This window comes from Vicugna pacos, chromosome 18 (genome assembly GCF_048564905.1).
Source record: "Vicugna pacos chromosome 18, VicPac4, whole genome shotgun sequence".
Classification (NCBI taxonomy): Eukaryota; Metazoa; Chordata; class Mammalia; order Artiodactyla; family Camelidae; genus Vicugna; species Vicugna pacos.
This window is the reverse complement of record NC_133004.1, coordinates 15,379,943-15,405,818: the sequence shown is the minus strand read 5'-3', so window position 1 is coordinate 15,405,818 and position 25,876 is coordinate 15,379,943. Positions and strand designations below refer to the sequence as shown.

Below are 25,876 nucleotides of genomic sequence, written 5' to 3'. Positions count from 1 at the left end.
TTTCCCTCGGCTGGCCCGGGCGCAACGACTGTCAGCTCCTCCCCCTCCTTCCCCGTCTTCATCCTTCCTGACATTCACTCCCTTTCCCCCGCCCATTGGTTACGTCAGGCGGACAGGCCGACGAACCAATCACAGCGCTGTGTCCAGAGGCCCGCACGCGGAACCTGCCGTATCGGGCCAATGGGGGCCCTCGAAGCGGGCGCGCCCCAACCGGGCAGGGTAGCCGGGGCCGAGTGGGCGGTGCTTCCCCAGTCAGCATGTGGGCGGGGGAGGGCGGGGACCAGCAGCCGCAGAGGCGTCGACGGCGGCGGCGGCGGCGACGTTCCTCAGTCTTTGGGGTGGGCTCGTCGGCGCAGGCCGGGCTTCGCGGAGAGCTCGTCAGTCTGTGGTGGCGGCCGTAGGGAGGCCGCGGCGGCATGGCGGGGCGGTAGACGAGTTCAGGCCGGCGAGGCGAGGGGCGGCGGCGTTCATCCGGTCCGCGGCGACCTTCGGCGGGGCTCGGGGGTGGGGAGGCCCCGGGGCGGGGGTCGTCCCGGGCAGCGCGGGGCCGCGGGACGGGGCTCGCAGGCCGTCGGGGTGCAGGAGGTCTGGGCCGCCGCGAGGAGCCGTCGCCGGCCGCTGGGCCCCGCCTCTAGGCCGCTCGACGACGACGCTCCCGCGGGTGCCCCGCCTGAGGAGGACGCGGCGGCGGCGGCGGCGAGGCCGCGGAAGGCCGCGGAGGATGGAGGAGCGGAAGGAGGAGGGCGAGGCCGAGATCCAGGAGCACGGGCCGGAGCACTGGTTCTCCAAGTGGGAGCGGCAGTGCCTGGCCGAGGCTGAACAGGACGAGCAGCTGCCCCCGGAGCTGCAGGAGGAGGCAGCGGCCGCCGCGCAGCCCGAGCACAAGCAGCAGAAGCTGTGGCACCTCTTCCAGAACTCGGCCACCGCCGTGGCCCAGCTCTACAAAGGTGAGGGCCGCCGCCGCCGCCATTTTGCGCCGCCGCCCCCGCTGCCGCCTGGGGCCCAGCCGTCGGCTGAGAGCCCTGGGGGCGGCTGGCTGGGGGCGGCTGGCGGGGTCCGGCTGCCGCGCCGCAGCCCCGCCGCCCCCTCCCCGCAAGATGGCGCCGCGGGAGGCAGGCCCTCGGGAGGCGCCCGGGGGCCCGCGCGGGGGGCGCTCCCGTTTGGGGCCGCCTGGGGGGCCCGCCCGCTCCTGCAGCCGGGCGGCGGGGCGCCCCGGGCCCGGGAGGGTAGGGGAGGGGCCCCCGGTCACAAAATGGCGAAGGGAGGCGGCCGGCCGGCCCTATTGTGCCGAAGCCGGCCTCGGGGCGGGGACTGCGAGAAGGCGCCTCCCTCCGCCGCGGCTCGGCCCCCGGCTGCTCCCTCGACCCCCGCGAGTCACCGGGCCATCCCGCCGCGACCCCCTTCCTGCCGTCCTCCTAGCCAGTGCGGGATCCTGAAACCCTTGAACAAAATGGCGAAACCTAATATGGCCGTTCCGGAGTGATTGACGCCCAAGTAACGTTTCGTTTTCTTTCTCTCCCTGTTTTTGTGTGTTTCTTTTTTCTCCCACCCCCCGCCCCCTTTTGTCGTTTTTCAGACCGAGTGTGTCAGCAGCCAGGACTTTCTCTCTGGGTCCCCTTCCAAAACGCAGCCACCGCCGTCACCAATCTCTACAAAGGTAAAGATAACCTTGCTGCATTGCCGACTAAGGGGAAGGGCAGCCTGCGTCAGGGTGTAAGCCCGGCGTTCCGAGTGCATCGGCCACCTTTGCTTGGACCCAGGTCGCCGTAGTGTTTCCTTTTCTGAATCCAGCCGCTAACTGTGAATACCTCGCAACTTGAGAATTCCGGGTGTTATAAAACTAGATAACTGATGTTTAGCTGGAGGTGTTTGACCCCTTCATCTGTCGGCGACATTTGACAATGTCTGGGGCTCTTTTGAGTGAGAGGAGGCTGCTGAATATTCTGAGGTGCCCTAGACAGCCTCCCCACACCCATGTCTCAAACGTCAGTAGTGCCGAGGTTCAGAGGCCCGGATCAGGGAGACGATGAAATGTGCTTCTCTGGCACCCAGGGAAAAGAATAGTTTGTATCTCTAGTCGGAGAGGTAGGAAGTGCTTCTGGAAAAGCGCCTCATGGAAAAGATTTTCTGAAATTAGGCATTTTCGAGCGTCATAGTGGCTTAGCATTTAAGTGCGTCGCAAACTAGCTAATTGGAATAGTCTGCGCATATTAACATGCTGCTCCTTCGCAACTCCATCGGACACAAGCCTTCAAAGCTACCTTACATCTGTACATTGTTGGTAGGAAATCTGATCAATTTGAGTTGATTTGTGTTTGATGGTAGTGCCTTTGCAGTTAATTCCCCTGCCCCACGTAAAGATCCGTAAATAAATGTTGTTGCCCATCAAACTCTCAGTAACAATGGGTATAGGTTTTGTGCTTTACTCATCTTGAAGATTTGGAAATTTGGTTTTGATTTCTGGCAAGGTTTTTTGTGGAAAAAGGATTTGAATTTGAGTGTTAATCTTAATAAAAATGTAATTAAACGCTTCTAAACCTCGAGAAGCGGCTGATAACTGCATTCGAGCTTTGTGCATTTTAAAATTAGCAAAATAGGTTAAAACAGGCTGTGCAGGGACTTGATTCACAGATTCTTACTGGGTAAGAATGAGCAAATTAAGATAGCATTCAATAGAAAAAAAATGTTCTGTATTTTGGATTTCTAGGGTAGACTGCAGTTTTTTGGAATGGTAATTTGAGGATGTAACTGAAACTGGTGAGTAGAACGTTAATTTTAGGGAATGAGGAACTGATAGTGTAGGTTTACTGAGAAAAGGGAAACATGATTCAGTGGTGCCCTAGTGGTCAACTTTGATTTTTATATATCTGAGTTCCTTAAATTTTGACTTTAACATCCATTACTGATAGAGAGTTTTGAACATTTTTTGGAATGGCTTTTGGTTTCACCCAGACAGGGAGTTTTAAAATAATACTGAAACATTTTTTTAAGAAACTCAGCTTTCTTATGTATAATTTACACAAGTAAAATCACCCTTTTAAGATGTATAGGTTGAGTTTGACAAGCATGCATTGTTGGTAAATGTAATGTATCTATTCCTTGCCAACCCACTCCCACCCCTGATAGCTATATATATGGTTTTTGAGTTTCCGTAATGTTTCCTTATGGTGTGTAGCCTTTTGTGTCTGACTTTTCCACTTCCCCTAATGTTTCTGAGATTGATCCTTTGAGTTCACATTGCAGGTATTAAATAGTTTTCTTTTTTGTATGGAGTTTTTGGTTTGTTTTTTGCTGAGTAGCATTCTGTTGTGGAGGTATCACTGTTTATCAGCTCACTATTTTTGCAGTTACTTTGTTTTAAGGGGAAGGTAACACATTTTTAGTCTCTTCTGTGTCTCTTCAGGCTTTTCGATGAGGCCATACAAAACTGAATGGCCTCTGATTTTTAGTTTTTGGTGCTTTTGTGTGCTCTTGGAAAGTATCTCTTTTAGGGCTACAGCTGGCAGCTCTCTTTAGTGCTAATTATTCATATAAAAAGATGTGCTCAGAAGGTGAACTCTGAAATATTCCCTAATTTGATTACTTAGTTTGAAATTGCTTTTTATAATGTACTAGTTTTCTTTGTTCAGAAAACTTAAAGACATTAAATTTCTTTTAAAATAAATGTCACAGGAAGTTCTTGCATTATTGAAAATGCTGGATTATTAATCTAGCCTTAGTTTTATTTTGTATCCTATTTCTGTAAAATGAAGTACATCCCTTTTTACCTTAGGAATGGTTAATTGTGGTTTGTGGAATTTGGTAGGATAGCAACATTATTCTATTCTTCACTGATTCAGGGAAAGTGGATAAGCTTTCCAGATCCTCACATTCTTCTTCCTTTAAGGGTGTGGTCTTTAGAGAACAAGAATGCAGCTGTAAGAATAATTGGGTACCTTAAATAGAACCTATAAATTTATCACAGTGCATGCAGCAGTGAGTAGTGGTAAATTGAGTGTTCACAGTTCTGATTAAATATTCAAATGTAATTTACATGGGAGATTTTGAAGGATCCCTGTTAAGTGGGTAGTGCTCTTGTATTTTGTATGATTAAGCACTTATCTGGCAAGCTAAAAATGGCTCATTTTGCAGCCTGAGTAGAAGTTGACTTTTTTTTTTTCACCAGGTTCTTGATAACACCTAAAATGAACACATGAGAAGGTTAGAATTGAGATAAAAGTCTAGTAGAGGGCCCCTTTTGATTGCCTGTGGGATTTTGAAAACTTGAAAATTCAGTTGGCTTGGCTGAATATGACTGGAAGTATTTGGAGGAGAGTGGATTGTGTCCTCAGTGTGGACAGAATTCGGCAAATTGGAATGTATGGTTTCCTCTATTCCACATAAGTTGGATCACAATTTAGCATCCTTGTTTGGAAGGGAAGAAAAATTCTGATTGATTTTGTTTTCACTTTGGGTAAATCTAAAAGGAATGTTTGTTAACTATCCAATGATGCTGTGTTGCTGGTTTAGTACATTTTTTGATATCTGCAGCTAAAGGGAGTGAAAAGTTACTGAGGTGGTTTTAACCTAGCCCAAGTTGGTGCTTACTTGAGAAATGCTTGCTCAAGCCTGTGTTTGCTTCTTAAATCCACCTCCCATTTCCTTGGGTGACCTGTTTCCGTTTCTCTCCTGACTCCTCATTAGGAATATATTCTTACCGAATTCTGAATTCCTTTTACTGTTCGGAGTACTTGCTCAGTTGAGAGGTTGCACTGGTGGCTGTCCTAGGACAGGGCTGTCCTGTGGAGCCTCGTGGTCAGCCAGAGGTGCTACTGCTGCTCTCGCTTTTCAGCAGCCACCTGTGAGCCAGCACCTGGTCACACCCAACAGAGCCACTTCTCACCACTTCTCTGGTATTTCTCTCAACCTTGTAATATTTTTCTTCTTTGATTTTTGTTTTATGTTGAGCTCCATTTCTTTGCCTCCACATTTTAAAACTGAAACTTTATTTGCGTACCAGTTCTACCACGTTATGTTTAGAGTTCCTCTTGATACTGTTTCTATTAAAGATGTTCCTGGGTTTCTCCTTGAATGGCATTTTTGCCCCAAGTGTGACTGTTGCTCCTGTTGCTCTAGCAGTACTTGCAGATGGCAGGCTACATCTTGATCATGGAGTCTTCTTGAGATTGCTCTAGTTCACATTTTAGACCTTTCAGCTGTATGGTTCTGGAGACATAATGGAACAAAAGTATTTCACCATTGTGTGCCTTCATTTCCTCCACTGTAAGTGGGAAAAAGTACTTACAACTTAGAGTACAAGCTCTTCGTGTGGCGTGTGGTGAGTCCTCAAGCATAGACTGTTGCAGGTCAGGTTCTATTTTTCAAATGATGTTTCTGGCTTTGAGTAGTGCTTTAAAATGAAATTCTCATTTAAATTTTGTCTTTATTTTCTTGTATTGGAATAATCTTTGTGGTATGTACTTTATCTTTCCCTAAAAGGGCTAAATGTAAATAGGATTAACAGGTGAGAAAAACAGTATAATACCTTTAAAAGTCCTTATCTTTGAGCCATCTTGATGTCAAATCTTCTTTGTAATATGTTGTCTCACTTCAGTGGGGCCTTCTTGGACTTACTTGTATGTAAACCGAAAGTGAGCTGAGCATACTGAGAGCTTGTGGACGAGTGACTGGTGTATAAACAAATTGTCCAAGAAAGCATATTCTATCTGGAGGCAGATAGTGAAATTTCAGCTTTCTTTTGGCTTTCTGGAGTTGGTTTGTGACTCTCCTTGCTGGAAAAAAACTATTGAGCTTTGAGACTGTTCAAAACACCCTAGTATGGATTACAGTTAGAAACGCTGAGTCTTACTTTATTCTTAGGCTTATACTAGGAAACAGCATCGTTAATAGCATTTGTAGATTCTTAGTGAAGTTTTATGGAAGACAGTTATTTTGTTATGTATAACTTCTCTGTAAAAGAACGTTTTGGCCACAAATACCAGAAAATATACATCATGCTGACTTCAGTGATGTGGACATGGATTGGCTGCTCTCTAACTTGAAGCCTAAAGGTGGGACTGACTGAGTCTAGTGGCTCAGGGCTCCCTGCTCTGCAGCTCTGCACTGTGTGTGTGGTGTGTGTGCACCTGCACCTGCATATGTGAGCTTTAGTCATGAAAGGCTAATTTCAGTATGTTGGCACCTCACATCCTAGGGTCACTCACCTGAGCTTGGAAGAGCCCAGAAGCTTCTTTCCGAGGAACTATCAGTAAATGACTTTTCCTGTCTCTTGGCCAGAGGTGGTCACATGGTTACTCAGAACTAGTATCGAAGCCACAGTTTGGGTATATACACATTTCATTTGGGAGTAAACCGCAAGTATCACCTTTTGAACAACTGTGGGGGAAGCTTTCCTGAGAGCTATCTAAACAAAAACTTGGAGTACCTTTAGGAAAGGGAGGACAAGGTCTGGATGTAGGCAACCGTGGCCACTGTTATTCTTCCCTGATTCCTATCCTTTGTGTGTGCTAGGTGAAGGTTAAGTCACATATAAGTTAGATAGAAGTTAGTGTTTATTTTTGGATATGACTTTAATAGGAAATACGTAGAAATTATTTCCTCAAAACAATTGAAAAATAGTTTTATTTTGGCCATGACTCAGATATTTGTTTCTAATGAAACACTGAAAATATTTTTTTTTCTACAGCAGGCTAGTTGGTCAGTGCAGATTTAATTCTGAGTTCAAATGTTTTATAGTCACTAGTATTCCTTAGAAGTGTGCTTTGATTTAACAGTGTGATTTTCTGGTTTGTAAATCCTCTTAAGGAGAATGGGAGATGGGTTCTCTTTTGTTGAGGAAGAAATGTGTTGTAGAAGGAACTTGGCCACTTACTAACTTTGGACAAGGCCCTTTGAGCCTCAGTTCCAGTTCCTTGTTTGTGACATTGGGGTATCTGTTTTGGCTAGCTTACATAAAGTTTGTGAGTATCAAAAAACTAAATAGTGAAACCTCATTGTGTCTGCATTTCCTGTAAGAAAATTCTGCTTTTGGTCTTCATCTCAGAAGTCGGTGTGATTCTTTGCCCACTGCCCCTTGCCAACGGTGGGAAAATGAGACTTCTAGAAATCCCTTGAATTCAATTTTAGCTACTTGTATAAAAACATTTTTAAACAATGTGCAACATAGGATGTCTACTGTGATTTGTGTGAATCAGTTTGTTTCTTGAATAAGGAAATGAATGTGTTGTGATTAAAGGTTAGATTGACATTTTGATGCCCTTGGGCTTTGCCTGACCTTCAAGCTTATGGCCCTTTTCCACAGTGGCTTTGGCATCAGTGAAAGTATTGGACAGAAGACTGTCCCCACAGCTTCTGTGCTCTGTACTTCTAGAATTTGGGTGTCTAGTTGTTGGATCAGGTGTATTCAGAGCAATTTTTGGTTGAGAGCTTTCAGGAGGCCATCCTTGTGTATGTGTGTGTATTATCCTACTGGACACTAAATTAACCTATGTATATATTAAAATCTAGTTATTCCTAAGATTCTCCAGGAAGCATTTAGTTCTCACTTAGTTCAAGATATGATAGGAGGGTTTTGTTTTCAGCCAAGTAACTCTTCAAAGTTCTTAAACATAAGGACTATTATTTTATTATTTATTTTTCTATGTAAATTTTATTTTTTACTTTTAAAACATTTTAATTTTTATGATAGTATCATATAATGTTGAACACAAGTCCAAAAGCACCTGTTAGCAAAGAGGGGCACTTTAAGAACAGTAACTACAACGATATAGATCTGACAGTTGTGAGTATTCATGTATCAAATAATGAAATATCCTTAAAACAAAAGCAAAAAATACAAAAAGAGACACATAGAAACACAAATATAATAAGGACTATTTTAAATGCTTTAGTGTTGATACGAGATTCTCTATTTAAGGAAATAATTGAGGTTGGATTAATCTGAGTTGGATTTGGCTTTCAGGATATCTTGTCAGTGGTATAAAACCAAATTATGCCCAGACAGTGCAGAAGTGTGTACCTGAAGTTTTCAATGTTAGATCTGCTTTTCTCCTCCTTTACTCTTGGTCTGTAAAAGTGTGTTCACAAAATGCCTGATTTTCAGTGTGCTTTTGGTAGGTTCCGATGTTGAGACTTGTGCAGAATTTTTGAGGTGAAATGATTGGTTAGTCACATACATTTTAAAAAGAGATTCACAGCTTATTACGTAACTGCCTTCTAAACTACAAATACTGAGTTTTCCAACTTTGTTCAACTCTGATTAAAGCATCAGCCCTTTGCAGATCTGGCATTTGGGATTTCCTTGTGCCCTCAGTCAAAACACGTTAAAACTTTGCAAAGCTATTTCTTCCCGGGATTGTCAGGTTGGGGTGTGTGTGGTGGTGTTTTTTTAAACCACCTCATGTGGCCCCTTCACTTTGGCTCTTGAGTTTTGCATCAAGTTCAATTTTTCTTATTTACTGTCTGATTTGCCAGGTGTACATTTACATGCCTGTTTCATCTTAGTTTGCACTACCCATGCCTGCTTCAGACTTGTTTCTTTTGCCCCTTTCATGCTTTCAACTTTTAATACTTCCAGTTCCAGGCCCACCCCCATTTGGTTCTCAAAAAATAAAATTTCCTGAGTCATTCTGTTTGGAAACAGAAACTTCTCTAGTTAAGAAGAGCATGATTGTAACAACTCTCTTACGTAGAGCAGGTTTCGAGAAACCTGGTTGCTTGTAGGTTCATAACTAGTTTATCCTCCCTTCTCTGGTCCCATGGGATGGGCTTAGTTGACTTGATTTCTCTTTAAATGCTTCCAGATCTATCAGAATCACTTACAGTCTAGATACAGCTTTACAAGGTCATTTTAGAGATTATCCACCCCTTATCTAAGGCTGGCTTCATCTAAGTCTTTAAGAGATGGGAAAGTGCTGTTTATCCTCTTAAAGGCTATTTATCTTTAAAATGAGGTTCATGATTGCTTTGTTTATGATGAAATGAGAAGTCAGAAGACATTGATTCACATTGTAACTTGGCCCTTCTAGTAGTGAGGCATTGGCGTTCATCATTTACAAGTTGCTTTTTGTATATCTTCAAAATCAGAATAATCTTTCTCATAGTTGTAATGGAGTTTAATATTTTTTAGAGCACTCCCATGGCAACTTCTTCCATTCTTTTTAATTTTTCAGCAGAAAGGACTGATCATCTGCTAAGGGATAGGCCTTGTTATATACAGTTCTGCTTGTGCTGCCTTCTTGCCATCTGTTTTAATGATGCAAGTTCATGCAGCTTGAGAGCTTCTGTGACATCTGGATTATTGTCTTTTCTTTCTGGGGCACAGTTCTTCATTATGTTCTTCCCTTCAGAGTCTACTTTAGATGTAGCAGACAAAGAATTAAAAAATCAAAAATCAAGGAAAAATTATAGAGGAATGATTCTTCATGTTAAAAAAAAGAATTAGTACTTTTATAAAGGTCCAGGGATAAAGGAACCATCTTCTTTAATGCCATTGAAGATACACTGGTGATCTTCTGCTAGCATAGCAGCTCAACTAAAAATAAATTGCAGTGACTTAAATTTCCAAGTACTTTTTTAAATTATGTAGAGTTTAAAGGGCAGGCATCATTCTGTTGAAAACTCGGTTCAGTATGTCAAGGGGACAGCTACAGGGAAACTGAGAGACCAGTCTGAAAGATTTTAAGACAGGGTCTTTTAGGAATGGTTATGAATACAGAAAACTGTTGGGAGCTGGAAGCAGAATGAAAACATACCTAGGGAAATGATGCTGTTTGGTTTTGTTAAGTAATCAGTCAGAATTAATTTCCCTTATTATTTTTAAAATGTTTGCTGTTACTTTGAAAGTGTTCCCAATTCTTGGTGCTGAACTTGTCAGTAGGAGTACATCTCCAAAATGACATGGTCCATGGAAGGTGAACACGCCTGAGTGATTTGCACTGTTCAGTCAACCAATAAACAGTGTGATGCTCTTATTTAGAATTCATGAGAATTCACTGTTTTCTGAAAGATAGTGGTATACCTTAGTGGTTCAGAACCACAAACTCTGGAACAAAAATTCCAGCTCTTGAATTCTGTGGTAGAATTACTCAGTGCCTGTTTCCTCACTTGCAGTGAGGGGACAGTAGTACGGCTCTCAAGGTACTCATGCACCTTTTCTCTCAGGCGAAGCTGGGTATAGTATAGCACCACTAAACACTTCATAATTTACTCACTCCTAGCATTATTAAACAAGTTAACTTGATTAAGTCTAGTGAACTTTTTAAGGAAATAGCATTAATAAAGTGGTAATTTGGCTAACAGTAAGTAGTCCCTTTTATCTACTGAAATTTTTCTTTCCTTTAAAGGAACAAGGTGGAAGCTCTAGAACTATGTGATGTGTTAACTGAATTTAGACCATTATGATTAGATGCCATGTATAACATTTCAAACATGAATGAAATACAAATACAGTTCAGTTTAATAGATTACTGATAGACTTAGCCCATACTTCATGATACTCATTTTGGTTAACCTGTAAAATGGTTTTCTTCCGGAGAGAATGCAGCTTGGCTCTACTGATCATCATGTATCTTTTTTCTTATTCTCTTCTAACAGAAAGCGTGGATACTCATCAGCGGAGTTTTGATATTGGAATTCAGATTGGCTATCAGCGACGCAATAAGGATGTGTTGGCTTGGGTTAAAAAGCGCAGAAGAACTATTCGTAGAGAAGATTTGATCAGCTTCCTGTGTGGAAAAGTTCCTCCACCACGAAACTCTAGAGCTCCCCCAAGACTGACTGTAGTGTCCCCTAACCGAGCTACTTCAACGGAAACTAGCTCATCTGTAGAGACTGATTTGCAACCCTTCCGGGAAGCCATAGCTCTGCATGGTAAAGCCGTTTAAACATATTTCTTTGGAAAAATGGTTAAGAGTGTGCCTGTGGACCCATTTTCACATTTAGGGGTTTAGGTCCAGATATACTGTCTGTTTTTTTGTCTATTTATAGTCATTACTTGCTCTAGAAATGTTTAAATAGAATGTAAGCTAAGAACTTAAATGGGCAATTTTTGAATGTTAGCCAGCCCATCCTAAAAAAAATGTTTTTAGAAAGTTAGTTTGAGCTGATTGGTGTTACAATAACAGAATCTTTTGCAACATTGATTAGAATTTATTGCTTTGCACTTATATTGTACGTGTTTTCTTACTCTTCTGAGTCAAAGAGGAAGTTCTTGTGTCTTAAGAATTCTATTGCATTTATAATTGCTTGGAGAGCCTTGTCAGTGACAGGCATGTAAGGCAGGTAGCTTGGGCTAGTTCTCATGGGAACTCCCTTTGACACCTTAGGTTAATGAGTGTGCCTGTAGAGGGTGAGAGTTGATGACCCAAGAGGGAATGGAAAGATGTAAGGAAAATTGACTTTATAGGTCCTTGCTTTCATAGTCAGGATTGTCAGAGGACAGGCCCATTACCATATCCCCAGGCTAGACCTGCCATAAAAAGGCATTCTTGGCTTAGAGGTTTAAGTATTGCTGGAGAAGCCTGGGGTAAGTAGTAAGTCTTTTGTTGCTTGTTTTCTAATACAGACTTCCAGATAGAATTGAAGAGGTCCTTCTGTAGGACATTCAATACTGCTGTAAAAATAAAACAACAAAATTAAGTCTTGGTTGAAGCCAGGATGGAACATGGATTGTGCAAGTGACTAAGCAGATAGAACTAATTAGTGAGTTAGGTTATGAGTCCTGTTAAAAGTCAACATTTCTGGGCCATAGGGTAGGTCATCTAAAACAAAGTAACCCAGTAATAAAAACTGGGATATATGCAAAGGGCTTCTTTATCATCAAAGCTTTGATGCTTACAGAGATTCTTGTTCTCTTTGGCAAAATTTGATTCTTTACCTAAAACCCCAACCAGAACGTGGAGTTGGAGAAAGTGTTGTTTTTTTCCCTTCTGATTGTGAGTTTTTTTATGCTAATTTAAAAACACAGAAACCTTTTATTGCAAGAGAGTCCATGATGTATGGATGCAGTTCTTAAAGACTGCTTGCTGTTTCTAAGGTAGTAGAATGGTTAATGCCATCAGAACTTTTGAAACTTAGGCGAAACAGACTGATCTGTTCTATTGAATTACAGAGTTTCACATCTTACCATTCAATGTGGAAAAATTACTAAAAATGTACATAGTTTGTCAGATTAATTTTAGTGCATGGTAGTATTTGATGTAGCTGTCTTTCCTTCAGCATATTTTGATTTTCTTTATCATCAAGTGGATTTATTCATTCCATTTTCTCTTGTTAAAGGATCTTTTTTCTGTATCATACTATACTATAGAAGATAGTTTTGAGAAACATAAATGCCACACTTATTATAAAACCTTTTTTTATTGTTATGAAATCTTAATCCAGTTGTACACACTGTAAAAAGGGCATGCCAGCGGCCCACTCCCTCAACTACCGTATTCTTCAATTCCCATTACATTTTCTTAAATTGAGTTTGTTCAACTTGTGATTTATTATTTTACCGAACTTTGGGAGTTTTAGTGAGGATGTGGTTTTAGGGAGATACTGTTTATAATTTTGATTTATGTTTAAATTGTTTAAAAAAGTTTAATTATAAAGCTATATAGAGAAATAACATCTCCCTTCAGTAAACTTACAAAGCAGTGCCAATCTAGAATATGTTGGAGACGCAGTGTATTCTTATTCCTAGGGTTCATACACTGGATTCATGTAGTTAAAACATGAAGTTGCAGGGAAGTAATAGGGCCCCTTGAAAGGAGTATACAGAAACAGAAATTACACTGAGTTTTGTGCTTATTGGTTTTAGAGGACGTCAAGTGTATTGAGAATGCTAGTCTGATATGACTATTTTAATTGGAACAGTTTCTAATGGAGCATTATTAGCTAAATTGTAAAGCAGATTAATGACTAACTGTAACCAGGTGTCCTCATGATCTGATTTATTGAATAGTTCACAAATTGAAGTAAAAACTGTTCAGATCTTTTGAAATGTATTTGGAAACATTTTAATTAGGGTATTACTTGTCAGAATTCAATTTTGCGTATAATTTGCGTAGTCAAATCTACAAAATGTGAGGTCAAGTTTTTGGGGTTCTACATTGGAGGGAGAGTAAATTCATGAAGTTTTGGGGTGCCAAGGGAGAAGAGGAAAAGAATTGGTATGCTGAGGCAGACTTCTTAAGTTTATAATCAAAGCAAACATGAGTATAGGTCACGTTGATTTATTCTTTTCTACAGACCTCCTCATGTCCCGTCTCTTTTTAAAAAAGAGGACAATTAGGATTACCCCCATAATTTTTCCCTTTTTTTTTTCATAATCAGCTCCTAAATTTTCACTTGCATCAACTATACCCATGTATACCTAAAATATGTTCTTTATTTGAAGAAAAATGGCAAAGACGTAATTGAAGAATATTTCATGTAGACAGTGATGGTGTGATCATGAATAAGATCCTTTGATCAATACCCTTGTGAGCCTTTGACTTAAGTATATAATTTCAATCAAAAGTTCATAAATTAATGGTTATCAAAGTTTTCAATCAAAATGGTCAACTAATGGTTATTGAGGTTTAAGGAATATGATCCAGTGCTTTATTTTGGCACTTGCTTGCAACATATGTTGCTTATTTTCTGTGTACCTAGTCATATACATAATAAACTTACAGAGAAATCAAAGAAATGTATATGCATATGCTAAATTGACTTCTATCCTTTCATTGTTAATCTTTGTCTTGAAATAAGAACATTATCAAAAATTGACTGAGAGCTGGATTAATAGTTGGCACCTTGTTTTTATGTAAATAGATTTCAGATAGACCAAAAATCATCTGGACCATTTTGTGGTTCCTGCCTGATTATCTTTCTTAGTCATCTTTTCTCTCCTAGAGATTTTCCTTTCCTTGTCTTCTCTTTTTAGGCTGCTTCGGCCTCTGACCTTTCACTGACTTAGGATACATCGCCCAGGATTTAGCCCTAGCCACCTCCTCTTGCAGTCCCCTTAAGGACCATCTCAGTCTTAATTTGCAAAATCTGTCCTAGTTTAGACCCCCCTCCTGACTGCTAAACACGTATACCCTGTTGTCCTTGGGTGGATATCTCCACCAGGATGTTCTACAGGCATTTGTCTCACATAAGGTTTCCTAGCAGACTCATCCTTCCAGCCCCAGCAACAACAAAAATATGTCCTCATTTCACCACTCAACAGATGTGTAGGCAGATTCTGTGGAGTCTTTAGGAATATATAATTGATTAGGGTGCTTCCTTTTCTGTTGAGGCCAGTGCATACTTGAATAATTTCATGTCACCAATGTGGTATGTCTGAGATGTTCTAGGGGCAGAAAAAGATGTTTTATAATGCAGCCTGGCTGTGGGTTCAAAGAAGGCTCTTCTGGAGGAAGTGAGCCCTGAGCTCTTGAAATAATCTTGCTCTTGCTTCCCAGTCCTGAGTTGAGCCATTCACCAGTCCACCTTTCCTAGGACCACTAGAGTGATCCTTTTGCTCTTGTCACTTCACTGAAAAATAACCTTTGTTTCCCTATGGCCTAGAGGGTGAGGTCAGAGCTCAGCATGACATTGCCAGGCCCTTATGATTTGATCTCAACCTTGGGTCAGATGTCTTAGCCATCCTGTGTAATCTGTTGAACACCTCCATGCTCTTTTCTGAGCTTCTTTTGACTGTTCATCATCCCTTAAGACTGATGGAACATCTCTTCTGTGACAGAGCTTTCCTTCAGTTCTGCCCATTCCCTCCAGCTTTCCCTAAGCTGTGTGTCTGCTCTCCCTATTGGCTTTGTTTCCATAGCTATCTCTTCGGATAGACTGGGACTACTGTGGGGGCAGGGGCCTTGTCTCACAGCTTCAGGCTTTAACAGAGCGTGGTGTAGATGTGTTCTGCCCCTTAAGACAGTTCAGAGGTCTGTTAAGTCAACACGGAGGGTAGGGAGCAGAGAATCTTTACAAAGAGCTGAGGCTTACAGATCCCCAGCTGACTACAGTGTGGAGAGAATGGAGACAAGCAGGTGCTTCTTAGGAGTGTTGCGAACTCAGCTCTTCAAATTTGAACACTGAGACTTGGAGTGGGGCCTGAGGGTGATGGATGCAGCCATTAGAGCAGTTCTTGTAGTGTTTACTTCATATCAGGTTGCTGCTGAGGGAGGGTCTCATTTAATCCTCACACTTAACCTAGATTATTGCCAAGAAAGGCTTATGTGGCTAAAATAGACCAGATCAGTAAATGGTAGAATATGTATTCCAGATCTGTCTGGCTCCCAAATGCAGTATCTCCATATTTGTATGTTTAAGGTTTCTCTCCTTCCCCCCTTAGTAGGGCTGAGGGGTGCCATGAGGAAGTTCTTTGGACTTACCCGAGTTTGGTATTTCTTCCTGGGGTTTTCCCCCAGAAGTGAATCTGGATAAGTAGTATTGAAGCTGAATGGCTTGTGACCTGTATTTCTGGTTCATCGTAGCAGGAAGAGTATTCAGACTGTAGAGGCTGCATTCCCAGTATGACCTTGGGCAAGATGGTTAACCTCTCCAGGGCAGTCTCCTCTATGAAAAGATACGTTTTGTTTATAAGGTGATAAAGTGCGAAGCTAAGCCAGGTACATACCCTTCCATGACACTGTGTAAGTGTTCTTTGCCTTGAGAGGAGGAGGGCTTGTGGTTAGTTAAGTTCTGTGAGTTACTCTTCTTTGCCTCTGGATGGTGTTACTACACAAATAGACCTGGAGCTTGGGTGGCCTTTGGGGATGTTCTTTCTCCCTCTTCAGTAAGGATGGCTTTTTAAATTGCAGGTATCATTCCAGAGGAAGGGATAATTTAAAACTTAGTGTTAACTACTTGATAAGATCTTCTGTATAGACTGTTTCATGTCTGTATAGACTGATGAAGTTGGTAATGTTCTGTCTACTGGATGGAGGGATTCTGAGCTGACTTGCCCAGACTACTGCTATGTCTAGAAAACCTTAGATTGAAATCTGGTCTCGACATTCTTAAGTTTTATTTGTCATTATGGGTACTAGGTAAAAAGGGTCCAGAGTTAGAATGGGGCATGTACGTGTTCATGGAGGGGAAAGACAGAGACCTGGATGGGAGAGGAAGCTGGATGCCAAGTCAGACTTCACTCATTTACTAACTTGATTCAAAACCTCACTTTCATTCACATCATCTCATAGGTAGTCTTTGTAGGTTTCTGGCTCTGGTTCAGACTGTTCCATAAGAATCAGAGACACGTGGTTTTAGTTCTAAAAATCATTGTGATAGCATTCTTGACTGTAGTACAGGGAACTAACCCCATTGGGCCTGGGTTGACCCTCTGTAAAGTTCGTCAGTTCAAACTCAAAGGCCTCTAGCACACAGGGTGTCACTGGTGGGAACCATTGCTGTCAGTGGCATTTGACTTTAAGATATCACCTTACTCAAGTTCAGGTTCCTTTCATGTTTAAACAACCTAAGTTTAAATAGTGACAGTGGGCTACTACATTTGTAAGTACTGAAGGGGACTTAGGCAAAGGCAGGCAGTCTAGCCTTTAATATGATACTGGAGAATTTCCCAAAAAAGGAAAGGAAAGGAAATTTTTCCTTCTCTTTTGAGAAAGTGCTTTGTGAGTTAAGAAAAGATAGTTCCTTAGCGAGGGTTGAAGTCTGAAGCCTTTTGTTTGAAAACCCTCGTGTGTGTGTGTGTGTGTGTGTGTGTGTGTGGTGGTACAAGTTCTGATTTCTGCAGTTCAAATCTTTATGTGGAAGTTATGGTCATTTAAAAATAGAAGTGTGTATTGTCATTCTGTAACCATTCCTATTGCCCAACATATACTGAACACAGTAGACATCAAGCATTCTATTTATTAGAGGCTTGTGATAGGGGCAAGTGATACAGAGGTGAATCACATACTCTCAAAAGAGTTTGTAGCCTAGTAAAATTGTATTAGTTTGCAGTGTATAATCCCAGGCAGTCAGACTGAGGCACAGTGCCATTGCCATAGAAGTTAATAGACTCCATTATCTGGCCTCTCCTTTTTTTGTCTAGCAAAAGTCTTTTCTGTGAGGTATGTGGTGATCCTTAATCTCTCAAATCATTAAGTTGCTTGACAAGATTCTTGAATCTGGAGAGACTGGGTGTAGGGCCTTATAAGAAAAATGCAGTCGTTTGAAATCGTACTCAGGGGCGTAAGGTCAGAGAGGAATTTTTACCTAGAAATAAATGAAAGGCCGATTCCTGATTTGTTGTACTCAATGCATAAAATGGTTAACCTTCATCCCCCAGAGTTTCGGAAATCTGTGATTTTAGGCAGCATGGACCAATAGGATTTTCTTTCTCCTTTGAGCGCAGGTTTTATAGGTTTTGTTAATCTGTCAAAACATTCTTTGGCCTTTTTATACTAGAGAAGTTACCAAATTTTGCTGAGAACAGATATTCCTGGTAAAATTCCCTAGACAGCTGAGATCTGTACATTTAAGATGAAATTTGAGTATTTATGGTTAGTTCTCTGTTTCTCCCCCTTTCCTATCACTCTTCATTCCTTCCATTGATAAAGCTAGTTAAGTGTGTAGAAACAAACGTTGACAGCTAACACAGATACTTAGATTAGTCCTTTTAAATTGATGGTATAGTATGAAAGAAACTTCTTGGCAATTTTGTGTTGCAGAGAGCTAATTAGAGACCTGTGGGGGATTTATATCCATCCGCTTTTAAGAATCCCTTTTTCTCTTGCCCACACTTGTAGCACAATGTGTGGAACACAGTAGATTCTTAATAAAAAAAAAAATGCTTGTTGAATGTTGCAGTCTGCATCTTCCTGAAATAACAGAACTGTCGATAGTTAACAGTAAAATGTTTTAAAACCTTATTTGGAAATTAAGATGTAAGAGATTAATGCACCAAAGCAATTTCATCTCTTAATTGCTTAAAATTGATTATTTCAAAGAATCTGCTTTCATTGAAATTCTTCTGAAGGCTGGAATTTCTAAATTATGCCCTTTGTTCAGACCAGCCTCTGAGAACAACAATGATAAAGGCAATTAAGGCAGTTAAAACTTTTGATGGAAAGTTGGCATTTTCCATATATTGAGATACTAGCTGCTGAAGTTTCTGGAGGTAGGACCTAGCTAAAGCTTCCAACCCTAATGTACAAAACTGTTTTGAAATTTGCAGTAAAAATTTTTTGGACAGTTTCTTCATTGAGTGGAAAAAGGAATCCATGTAGTCATGCCTCAAAGCCACTTTACTCAACATAATACTTCCTTAGTAATCCATTGGTAGTTGTGAAGCAGTTTTAACATTTAATAAATTTTTTTTACTAGTTTTCTAATTTATAAATACTAATTTCTTGGAAAATTTGAAAATTTCCAAAAAGTAAAAAATTCACTATCTTGTCATCCCACTACACAGAACTGCAGTTAAATGTTTGGTGCATTTTCTTCCAGTCTTTTTTTTCAATGTATAAATATAAAAATTATTTCATAGATGAGATCATACTGCAAATATGGTATTGTATCTTGCTTTTTCCATTTTAACGTCGTGAGCATTTTTTCCCGTGGCATTAAAACTGTTTTTGAAAAAAGTTGAAAGCATTTTGGGCTGTCAGCATAACTGAAAATGTTTTCTTGGTGTGACACATGTATCTTTGTAATTGGTTTGATTTAGTGTGCTTTACTTCAATAAAAATTCAGTATTACAATTTACAGATTGGGGTGGGGAGTGGTATCTACTTCAAATTACCCAAATCTTCTAGTGGAATTCACTTTTCTATGATTGAACTCCCCTGGTGTATTTAAGACACGACATTTACACATGAGTGCTTGTTACTTAAAACCTCAGAACACAACTTTGTGTAAAGGGAGTGTTGTCCATTTGAATAGTGTAATTCATTTCAAATGCAAGAATGCTAGTTTCCTAGGGTTCCCAGTCAGGATGTTAATCACTTTGCCCAAATTGTGGGGATTTCACATCCCCCATTTCTGCTGGAGCGGAGAGAACTGGTGCACAGGTCTGCAGAGGGTCCTGAACCTGTGCTGAGTGGATCCACAGTAAACAGGCTGCCTTCTCTCCTCCAGGGCTAGTCTCTGCTCTGGCAGGAGCTGAAGAGGCTGGAGGGCAAGTAGAAAAGGTAGAGGCAGCCTCCAGGCTGAAGGCTGTGGGAAGGAGGAAGGGAGGTTGGCTGGGCTCTTTGTTTGCTCTTTCTTTGCCTCTGTGTGACCTAACTATGTGCTGGTAAACGAATTACATGTCATGAATTCTGAAAACAGGATTTTCTTATGACCTTAAGCATGGTATGAAAATAATAGTTATGTGCTACTTTTAACAATTTGCCATGTAACCTAGATTCCTATAACCTGGACTGTAACTTTGTTTTGGCTCCTTGTGGGAGCTTTCTTTTCAAAATATGATTTAAAACATCCTAATCTTTTCCCCCAACTCCTGCACTAATCATTTAAAATGAATGCAGAAACTTTTAAACTGATAAGTTTATCTTGTGTTAAGCAATTGAGACTTCTCTGTCTAATCATACTACTTGTTCTACTGCTTTTGTCAATTGATATTCCCATAGCCCTTTTGAAAAAGTGTGTTTTTGGTAGAAATTACGTTGTATGCCCTCGGGCCATACAGCTTAGTTTTTAGTTCTGAAGCATGTGTAGATTCTCTGTACTTGTATAGGCCTGATTGTTCATGTGGCTTAGCTAAGGTTTCCTAAAGCATCTTCTAGTAGCTGTCATTGGTTTATAAAATAAAATTTGGGTTTAAAATACATATTTTTTGGTTGTTAATCTTAATTTTTTTTTGACACTTGTGAAAAGTCTTTTGGGGGAAGATTAGTTAAACTTGGAAAATAATTTTCACTGCCGAGAGTAGGTAATAAATAGGTAATGTTGCACATTGTGATTTTGCTTTAGCTGTGAAACAAAGCCTGGAGTCATACACCCACGGGAAAGATTGTGGGTTTTCTGGAAGCTACTGGGGAATTTTCAAATAGACCAAATTGATGTTTAATCTCTCTTCTTTTTTATGGAGAATAGCAGTTGAAAAAATAGAAACGTGCTTGAGGTGCCTCCTTACTTCTGATGGAGTGTTTTATGAGCCTTGAGTATTAAACATACAGCTCTGTGGCTCCTGCATTAACAGAAGAGCATTGGGATGGAGTTATTTTTTGGTTTATAATGATAAAGGGGATCCTGAGTTTAATTACTGAAGTGTGAAGTAGCCAGTGTACTGCTGAGGGCCCATATTTTGCAGCATAATTACCTTAAAACCTCCTATGAAACAAGCAGGAAAAGATTTCAGGGACGTGAACACCTTTCAGTAATGTGTAAAAAGGCTGTGAGGTTAGGAAAAAAAGAAGGTACAGCTCCCAGTCTTGGTGGAGAACTTGGTGGAAAACGACGACAAACCCAGCAATTTGGGGATAATTGATTTTTAACTTCATGGCAAAGACAGAAGTAAAGAGAGTCCCCTGGGTATGTTTCGTGGCATTGGAGAGGTGACTGAACATCAACTGCTTTGGAATTTGGTGGATTTCAGAGTGAGGGGTAGGACTTGGAAGCGTTCTGTTACGTGCCAGGCACTGTGTTAAGTTCACGAGATAGAGATGAAAAGACACAGTCTATAGGAAGAGGCGAATGTCTGTGCTGTGTGAAATCAGCCCAGGACAGTTCTTCCCTTCTTTCTTTCTTTTAATAAACTTCTGTGGGCTGGGGAGAAGCAGCGCCGGCTCCTTTTTAAGATGTTAAGTTTGAGAGGTCCAACAGGCAGTTAGAGATAAGCATGGGTCCGGGAGCTCAGGAGAAATGTCTGCTCTGTGGTCTGGGTGTGGAAGGTGATGCCTGTGGGTAAGCTACGGGGTCCAGGCTTTCACTTGGGCAGAAAAGAAGCCTGCAAAGGCCCCTGAGGAAGGAGCTGGCAGGCTGGAGAACAGGAAGGAGCGGAGAGTGTCAAGCGGGAGGGAAGAGGAACCAGCAAGAGACTGAAAAGGAGAGGTAGGAGATCCAGGAAAGAAGTCCCTGAGGGGAGGAGGTGCTGGCGGAACTAGGAGTCTCAGGCAGTGGGAAGCAGGGGTTCGGGGGGTGCATGCCGGGCCATTTGAAGGAACTGCAGATCATTTGATATTGGAAGTGCACGATTCAAATGTCATAGGATGGAAGTGAAGAGGGTAGAAGGGAGGGAGAGTGACTGATGAGAGGCGGGCTGGGATAGGATAAAACGAGTAGGAATTTAGATTCTGCATGAGTCTTGAGTCCCAGCTCTTGCTTACTAGCTCTGTGAACCTTGGGTGGCTGACTTAACCTTTTAACCTTGGCTTTTCATCTGCAAAATGGAGATAATACTGATGTCATAGGGTTATTTTGAGGATGAAATTAAAAAGTACTTAATACAGTGCCTGACACAAGAAGTACTCCAATATATTAGTGCTTTTATTATTTATTCATTTTTTTTAGGCGCTAGCTTTATAAAGGCTTAGAGCTGAAGTGGGATGTGACCAGATACCCTCTGGCCACCAATGGGAAGGGAGGATGTGTCTGCTCCAGGGAGAGCAGTGTGGGGACTGGTTGGTTCCTAGAGTGGGGTGTTTGGAGCAGTTTAGAGAGAGAGGTTGCAGAGCATGATCAGTGTAGTGTATATGGGAGGTGGTTGAGGCCATGGGTTTGGAAGTGATCAGAGTATTTGTAGAGTGAGAACGTCAAAGGGAATTTTAATAGATTTGGTGTGGGAGGAAGCAGAGAATCCTTTTTGAACTTCATGTTCAAATTTTAATTACAGAGTAAATTAGAATGGGCCCCCACGAAACCAACCTCTAAGCTTTAAGAATCTAAGATACAAGTCCTATTCTTTGGAAACATTTATTATACTAGGTCATAACAGTTTAGTCAATCGATGACAAGATCCCTGCTTCATGTTAGGCCAGCGTAAGGGGGAATGCGTAAGGAAAATCCCCGGCAGTAATGTCAGGTTATTAAATGCAGTGCTGTGGTTTGTTTCCTGGCCTCTCCTCATGCCTTTCACAGGGGACCCTGAGCAGTTAGAAGTGGAACATAGATTTGCCTCCTTTGACTGTTCAGGGACCTAAGGGATGAGTGTCCAGTTATGAGTGCTGGGTATATTCTGGATTTAGCAACTCAACCTGGAAAGCAAGGCAGCAGAACTTTTATACCACCCTTGCTCTCCCTCCTGAAGGATTAGAGATGATACTGAGTTAGGCTGCCCAAAAGGCTATCTACCAAATATGGTCCAGACCGTGGGGTGGTCATACAGCCTGATTTGTCCAGGGCAAAATCACTTTGTATCTGACGTACCAGGATCATTTTTAATAATGACCCCTTTTCAGGCTCAATAGTGTACTGTTTTGGATGTTAAAGTACAAAGTCACCTTATCTGTGGGGATGTTAGAATAAGCCCACTCAGGCCTGGAAACGACTGCTTGCTCCCCTACGTGTGCACGCACACAGCAGAGGGATCTGTTGGAATGGTGACTTTGGATAACAAGTGTTTCCCTGTTTAGAGCAAGCACCTCCTGACCTCAGCTCTAGGCTACATATAGGACACACCCAATAGCGTAGATGGCAGGATTTCATGGTGGATTTGTAGAACTAGCACAGTGCCTGCCACATAATAAGCTTTTAATAACGAGTAGTTACCCACAGTGTAAACATTGGTCATGTTACCAACGAAGCATCGTGTACGTCACAGCCACAGGATTCATTTTTCCAGGGGAAAAAACCTGGCTGCTCCCTGGGACCCCTTGCAAGGAAAATAGGCAGACATCCTTTGACGCTATGGCGACGTTGAAAGTAAAGTGGGTTGCTTTCAAGAGGGTTAAATAATCGAGCAACTCTAAAACCTTTTTTCTTCTTCCTAGGTCTTAGTGGTGCAATGGCTAGTATAAGCGTGCGTTCGAGTGCCCCAGGCTCTCCTACACATGTAAGCAGTGGATCGAATGCTAGTCGAAGGAGAAATGGACTCCATGATGTCGATTTGAACACTTTCATATCAGAAGAAATGGCACTCCACTTGGACAATGGTGGAACTAGAAAGCGTACCTCAGCCCAGTGTGGCGATGTCATTACAGACTCACCAACCCATAAACGCAACAGAATGATCTAAACTGCAGACATTTTCACACCCACCATGCTGCTTGAAAGCCACTTGATCCTCAACATATACTATTATTGCAAAGGAAACATGAGGCCATCTTCCCTTGTTCACTGTTTAAGACAAGTGAATTCTATAGTGGTTGCCATAAAAGGAAGTTCTAGGTATTTACAGTAGATGCCTCTCGTAACTATGGCTTTCTTAAAACTATAATCCTAGCAGAGGACATCAGATACCGTGTAGTCGTTAGCAAGATCATCATAGGCAAACATATATCCGTTTCAAGGCTAAAAGTGACCTTAACTGTATTTATTCTCAAAGGGAAAGGAAATATCAGATGTTTATTTGGTTATAGAATTTTTTTTTTGCGGGGGTTGGGGGTTCATTTCCTGCTGTGTTGAGTATTTTGCTTCAACAGTATTGCCAGGTTCCTAAAATTGTCTAAAACACACGATTTGGCTTCCTCGTCAAATCTCCAGGCTTCCATTTTTGCAGCCGCACTGTACCATGCACCTGGTTTCTCTACAGTAGCAGTGTGCAACTTCTAATTATTGGACTGTGCCCTTATTTTAGTTTTGAAAGCAGTTTCTAATTCTGGTGATTGTGTGATGTAAAGAGGTGCTATGATGGTCATGCAATTAATACTTATTACTGAATCAATACACAGAACTTTATTGGATTCACTTTGTGTGTGTTAGTGCTCTAAAAGTAGCAATATTATTAAATTGCCCCCAGATTAACCCTGTAGGCTTAAAAATTTTTATTTTTAAGACAAGTACTACTTCCCATGCAGGGCACTATCCTTACGGTAAATGTAAACATGTAGACTGCGTTCAAGGTGACCTAGGGGAGAGAGGTCATGAACTTTGAGAATGGGCTTCCTTTTTGCTTCAGTAATAGTGAGAGGGAGATGGATGGTGGGAGGGTAGGTATTCTAGTCTTTCATATCCTGTTTTACACTTTTCATGAATGTCCTACCTTGTGCAGTTTCCGCTGGAATGGGTGGAAAGTAAAGGTCCTTTATCTGCTAATAATGTGATCACAACTTAAATAGCAAAACCCAACTCTCCAATCCCTCTCCTGTAAAGTGCAGTTTGGAATCTCATTCTGGAAAAGATGGAATCGCATGGAGGTTCTCTAGATGTTAGGTAGACCTAAATAAAAGTTCTCAATAGATTCCTCTTTTGAGTAAATATAAGGCCTCTTGTAGCTACAATGTTTTAGAGCATGTTTCATCTTCATTTTTAATATCTTGAACTGAATGGTAGTCTTTTTTAGATGAAGAACTGATGTCAGCCTGCCAGGTACTGTAATTTATTCTATCATATTATATATATATCAAGTAGGACAGTGAAAATGTTTCCTTGCAAACTTGTAGTCCAGTATGAGCTACTTCCTGTTTTTTATCCTTAAGACCATTGCAAATCAGTGTAAGGGTTTTTCCAGTAATTACTCACAGCACTTTGTTTGCAGTTTCTTCAGCCATTTAATAATCATTCTGTGAAGAAACTTTGCTAAGTTAACCATAATATTCATTGACCGGGTGGGATGTGAATGGAATGTTAGAAATGTGCGAACTGAAGTTCTGTATTCACTATAGATACAGCCCTTATTTAAAAGAAGTGAACTCCATACTAAAACTAGGCACGAAAGTGAGGCATTTCTAAGGTTTTGCAAAAGTGGATCATTTCTCTTTTGGTTTGAATATGATAGCAGGAAGAATGATAGCAATCTGTCATTGTACTGAGATGGGTAAGCCTGTGTATTACGAATACTTTCAAGCTTCCCTCTGGAATATACCAGGAGTTATTTTTGTTTGTCTATTGTTATAAATCTAGATTCTGGGATTTTGGTGGTGTGAAGTGTTGCTCAGAAGTGGCCAGAGCTCCTCTTCCTAAAGGATCTTGAGACTGAGGAACACATATTTAACCTCCCCTTTATGCCTTGGTTCTAGTTCCTCTTTCCAAGTTAAATAACACTTTTTTTTTTTTTTTTGGTGGTTGTTTTAGTTGGTGCTCTGAAGCTTAATCTCAATACCCTTTACTCTGGATTGTCAAATTTTGATAAAACATGTGCCATTTTCTTTGGTAAGAGAAAGCAGGTCTTCACGTCCGCCAGGACACAATTTATATATCTTACTGGCTCCATTAAACTTTTTAAAAACCTTAGCATTTGTTACTTTTTTCCATTGCATTTAATTCAAAATGCTCTGTCACCCAGTCGTAACTCCTTCCCCCACCTCCATCTCATGGCTCTCACGTGCCACCTGAGCGCGGAATTACCCAAGACCTGGGAGTAGGAAGGGAGGCGGTTCCTCTTAGGAAGACTTAGTTCTGACTGCTAGATTCTTGCAGCCTTTCTTTGTGCCATTTTAGATGCAAAACAAATCATGGAAGATTGCGTATTTGTGTGGTACTTTTTAAAATAACTATTTTTTTTTCCCCAGTCTCTTGAGAACAGTGTAGGCTGGATTTTAAAACTGACCAGTTTACTTTGGGGGAACAGAACCTCTTTTCATCTTAAGCTAGATTCTCTGATTCTTTAGACATCATAGCTCATGAGTTCTGTTCCTGTCACCCTAACTTGGCATGAGTGGGTTGAGTTACCCTTATACTGCAGTGTTCTGAGCATGGCTGAAGCATTAAAAACTTAAGTATATAATGTTTAGTATTTTATACAGCAAAATTTATGGAAAGCATTTGGCTGAATCTAAAGACCTGCAGTCAAATTCTTCAATGTGGTTTACCCAACTGGAGTAGTGGTACACACCTTAAATCATTCAATGAATAAATAATTAAAAAA

At 41.2% G+C, this 25,876-nt stretch overlaps 1 protein-coding gene across 1 annotated transcript; it reads left to right on the top strand.

The window, feature by feature from the left end:
* The first annotated feature begins 8 nt into the window (after positions 1 to 8).
* Positions 9 to 25,242, top strand: HAPSTR1 (HUWE1 associated protein modifying stress responses). Its single transcript, XM_072942226.1, has 4 exons — positions 9 to 947; positions 1,577 to 1,657; positions 10,594 to 10,869; positions 22,842 to 25,242. Exons 1-4 carry the CDS (start codon positions 722 to 724, stop codon positions 23,084 to 23,086), a joined length of 828 nt encoding a protein of 275 aa, XP_072798327.1. The 5' UTR covers positions 9 to 721; the 3' UTR covers positions 23,087 to 25,242.
* The last annotated feature ends 634 nt before the right edge of the window (positions 25,243 to 25,876 follow it).

Excerpts from the sequence above, each read along its gene's own strand:
- HAPSTR1 (XM_072942226.1), top strand. The coding sequence starts at position 722 with ATGGAGGAGCGGAAGGAGGAGGGCGAGGCCGAGATCCAGGAGCACGGG. Across the intron at positions 1,658-10,593 it reads CGTCACCAATCTCTACAAAG|AAAGCGTGGATACTCATCAG; the intron begins GTAAAGATAACC and ends CTCTTCTAACAG. Across the intron at positions 10,870-22,841 it reads GGAAGCCATAGCTCTGCATG|GTCTTAGTGGTGCAATGGCT; the intron begins GTAAAGCCGTTT and ends TCTTCTTCCTAG.